The following is a 3,847-nucleotide window of genomic DNA, read 5'->3' as shown; positions in this document are numbered from 1 at the left end:
TTGATACTAGTCTGGAGCACTAGGTGGAGCCATTTTACTGTCAATGACTTTCACAGACCCTGCTCTAAAGAGAAACCAAGAATGCCAGGCATGCATCAGTACAGGCCATCTACCCCAGAACACGGGCGGAGTACCTTCACATTCTGTATCTCTTTCATTTATACCAGGGAGAATGCAATGCTTCAAAACCATCCAGAAAGCCTACATAATCGATTTAGTTCTAGAATAAAAGAGAGCAGGAAAAATATGGAGTAGATTCAAAAGGAAGCCACACATTTGCCTGAAATTGGACAATGAAAGGCATGAGAAAAAGTCAATTATTATGATTACTGGATGCTTCAAAGGCAGGCAGGCAGTGTTGTAGTGGGCTCTGCCGATGAAGCAGAGTCCTAGGGAAGCAGGGAGGTGGTTATTCTCTACCACAGAAGAGAACGTTCCTAGACTCGTGTGGCCACATGAGAAGTTGTCAGTCGTAAGAGCTTCTAGAATCAAGAGTATGTAACATAATAAGGAAACGTATAAGAGAAAATTTGATGTTAATATTATGCAAGGTTTCAGCATGTCTAGTGTGGATTATTTCCCACCCAAATAGAGACAGGAGTGCTTTCTCTTACTATGATGTGCATTTTAAACTTGGCACGGGCTATGGCAGCAATCTTGAGGGTCAGTAAGTCACAAGCTAGGACTGGATCTGACTTTCCCAGATCAACAGAGCTTTTGAAAGTTATTGTGCGTTTTTTATAGCACTATGGATCCAGAGGAGGCACTAGTATTTTTGGTTGACTTCTGAAATACTTGTGTTGGTGTTGGGAGGTAGCTCAGTGGTAGAGTGCTTGTCTGAAATAGCTCCATAAGTAAGGGCCAGGCTAGAGGGAGGGGATGGCCACAGACCTCTTTCTTAACGTTTATTCTTTAAGCTTCTCTTTAATTCCTCATGAATTAAGGCTGTGGGTTTGCTTGTGTTACCTATTTACCCCTGTAATATCTGGTAGGTGAATTAGGTGAAGAGAGGTAGATTAGCTCACAGCATTTCATGTTCATGATTGTGTACGAAGTCCACAGGAAAGTACCAAATCTCCCCTTCTCCCCGGAGTCATCCAGCCTGTCTGTGAGTCTACCTTGGACTGCTCTCCCAGTTTCTTCCTGTCCTTTAGAACCATTATCAGCCCTGGGTCTCAGCTTTATCCTGGAGGATCCACATGTGGCCTTTCAGGTTACTCTTGACTCTGATGGATCTCTATGGCTTAGAGGATTCAAGTGAACCCTCACATTTCCAGGATGAGCTTTCAGGTGAGACTACAGACCCTGGACTAGCACTTTTATTACAAGCTTGTAATGAGCTACTAAACAGAGGACATATCTAAGTCCTAGCTACATTCTTGTCCCATAGCAGTCAGGACCCTAGAAACCCAGTGCTGCTGCCTATTTCATGCCAGGTCTTAGGTCATTAGATCTTCCCTGTGAGCCCATGTATACACAACCTGTTTGATGTGCCTGAGAGCTTGTGCTCCCTGCACTGACATTTAGCAGATTGTTGGGTATGGGCATAAAGCAGTTCCTAGCTGGTTCTTGAGCATTCTCCTGCAGTATAACATTAGAGCCATCTTCTCTAGGACCTGGAGGTGGATCTTGTTGTATGCGGCTTCTAAATGACGCCATGCGATTCCTGACTCTTGATAATCACACCCTGGTATAATCTCTCATTGAGTGTGGAACAGACAAAGTGACTTTTGTATGACCAAGTAGATTGTGACAAGGGTGATGAGGACGTCAGTACCATGTTAGGTTATGAAAGCCTGCGGGCTCCATATTCTTTGCTTTTCCCAGCTCTCTTCAGGGGTGTGGGGTAGGCCAAGTACCTGGCAATGAAGAGGATGGTCTTGGCCCAACAACCTGTATGGAACTAAGTATGCCAATAGCACTGAGGGTGGAAGTGGATCCTTTCCAAGGTGAACTCTCAGGTGGGTCTACAGACCCTGGGCCAACACCTTCCTTGTATGGATTATGAAATAGAAGACTTAACTAAGTCCTAGCTGCATTCTTGCCCCATAGGAACCAGGACTCTAGTTTTTTTTGTTGTTGTTGTTATTGTTGTTGTTGTTTCTTTTTGTTTTTGTTTGTTTGTTTGAGACAGGATTTCTCCGTGTAGTTCTGGCTGTCCCGGAACTCACTCTGTGGACCAGGCTGGCCTTGAACTCACAGAGATCTGCCTGCTTCTGCCTCCCTGAGTACTGAGAGTAAAGGTGTGCATCACACAGTGGTTCCTCTAGCCACTTGTCCTGCTTTTCCCATTCTTTTGGGTTTTCCTGTGCTCCCACCGCCATGTTCCCTTCCTGGCAGAGGGTAAGTTTATGCCCTGCAGTGCCAGCTTTCTCTCCCCTCATAGCCATGAGTTCAGGATGACAAAGTTTATCTGTTCCCCAAGGTTTCTGTCATTTCATCTTGACTAAGTGGTTTTCCCACATTGGTCCAGAACAGTCTCCCTCACTGTTTCTTCTCCTCCAAGACAGTATGTCACATGCACTTTCATGAGCGGATGTGACGTGGGTGTTGCCGTTATGAGACCCTGTAGCATGTGGTCATTTGCTCCTTTACAGATGCTCCCAAAATACAATGTGCAGAAATCTATCTGAAAGCAGGGATGAAGAGAAAGGAGGAAGCTTGAATTATAGCCGATAGAAAACAGGGCCACATGGACCCTTATTTTGCTTTTTCAGACAATGACAGCATTTTAATTAGCAGATGAATCATTGTGTTACAATTTTGGTGCTACCCTAATGGACTACTGGTGGTCTGGATTTGGGGCAGGCGGATTTCTCTTACCCATCTTTAACTTACTCACTCATAAAATAAGCATATTTAGCCTATAGGACTTGTAGTGGTAGATAATGGTGGTTATTTTTATTTTTTTTCTCTTTTGGCACCTCTCCTATCAAGAGACAAAGTCCACGGCTATTTCTCTCTCTCTCTCTCTCTCTCTCTCTCTCTCTCTCTCTTTCTTTCTTTCTCCTTCTCCTTCTCCTTCTTCTTCTTTCTTCTTTTTTGAAAATGTTAGCATTTAATTAACCTCTGAAGTAGCTTTAAGCCACCAGAACACAAGCACCTCCAACACCCTTTATCTTCTCTTCAGCTCTTCTGCTGAAGAATTTGGCCTTCACGATGACAGGTTGCTTAGGGAGCTTTACCTTCCCAAGAACTCCGTAGTAGCCTGACGGAACAGTGTCGATGACGGGAGCAGCTCCAGTCTTGTTTTTTGCTGCATTGACCCGTGTCTGCTCGCTGACCAATGTCCATAATTTATCCAGGTTGACAGTTGGGCAGAAGCTCTGGTTCCTCTTCAAGTGGCAATGCCTCATACCAACTTTGCTGAAGTAACCTGGGTGATATTTGTCAAAGTTGATCCTGTGGTGATGCATGCCTCCAGCATCGCTGTGGCCTCCTGGGTGCTTGCAGTACTTACTGATGCGACCGTGGCCGTGGCTCACGTGGCCCCGGAGTTTCCAGGTCTTCTTCAGTCTGGATGGCATAGTGGTGGTAGAAAAGAAAGAGGGCCATGGCTGTTTCATAAGTCTTGGGGACATGAATTGTTTTCTAGAAGATGGTAGACGTGACAATGTGCCATTTCCCCAGCCCAGGCCACAAAGGACAAGAAGCTTCAATTTCTTTTTCCTTAGACGTCTGTAAACATAGCCAGAGATCGCCATGCAGGAGTTTGAGTGTAGGCTGTCTCCACTGAGCCTAGCCTTCTAGCTGTCATGTTTACAAAGGAAGCCATCTTGTAGTCACCAACCCACGAGTATCAGTGTCCCCATAGTAGTTGGTGCCTCACAGAGCCAAGTTTTATCAA

At 45.1% G+C, this 3,847-nt stretch overlaps 1 protein-coding gene across 1 annotated transcript; it reads right to left on the bottom strand.

Annotated features, from left to right (window-relative positions):
* Positions 1–3,080: 3,080 nt before the first annotated feature.
* Positions 3,081–3,527, bottom strand: LOC308425982 (large ribosomal subunit protein uL15-like; the record flags this gene model as incomplete). The annotated part of the gene is made up of 1 exon (XM_080923667.1): positions 3,081–3,527. The coding sequence occupies one exon, from the start codon at positions 3,525–3,527 to the stop codon at positions 3,081–3,083; it is 447 nt and encodes a 148-aa protein (XP_080779793.1).
* Between the last annotated feature and the right edge of the window lie 320 nt (positions 3,528–3,847).

This window comes from Micromys minutus (genome assembly GCF_963924665.1).
Source record: "Micromys minutus genome assembly, chromosome: 1".
In the NCBI taxonomy this organism is placed as follows: Eukaryota; Metazoa; Chordata; class Mammalia; order Rodentia; family Muridae; genus Micromys; species Micromys minutus.
The sequence above is the reverse complement of the archived record's forward strand: the minus strand, read 5'-3'. Positions and strand labels throughout refer to the sequence as shown.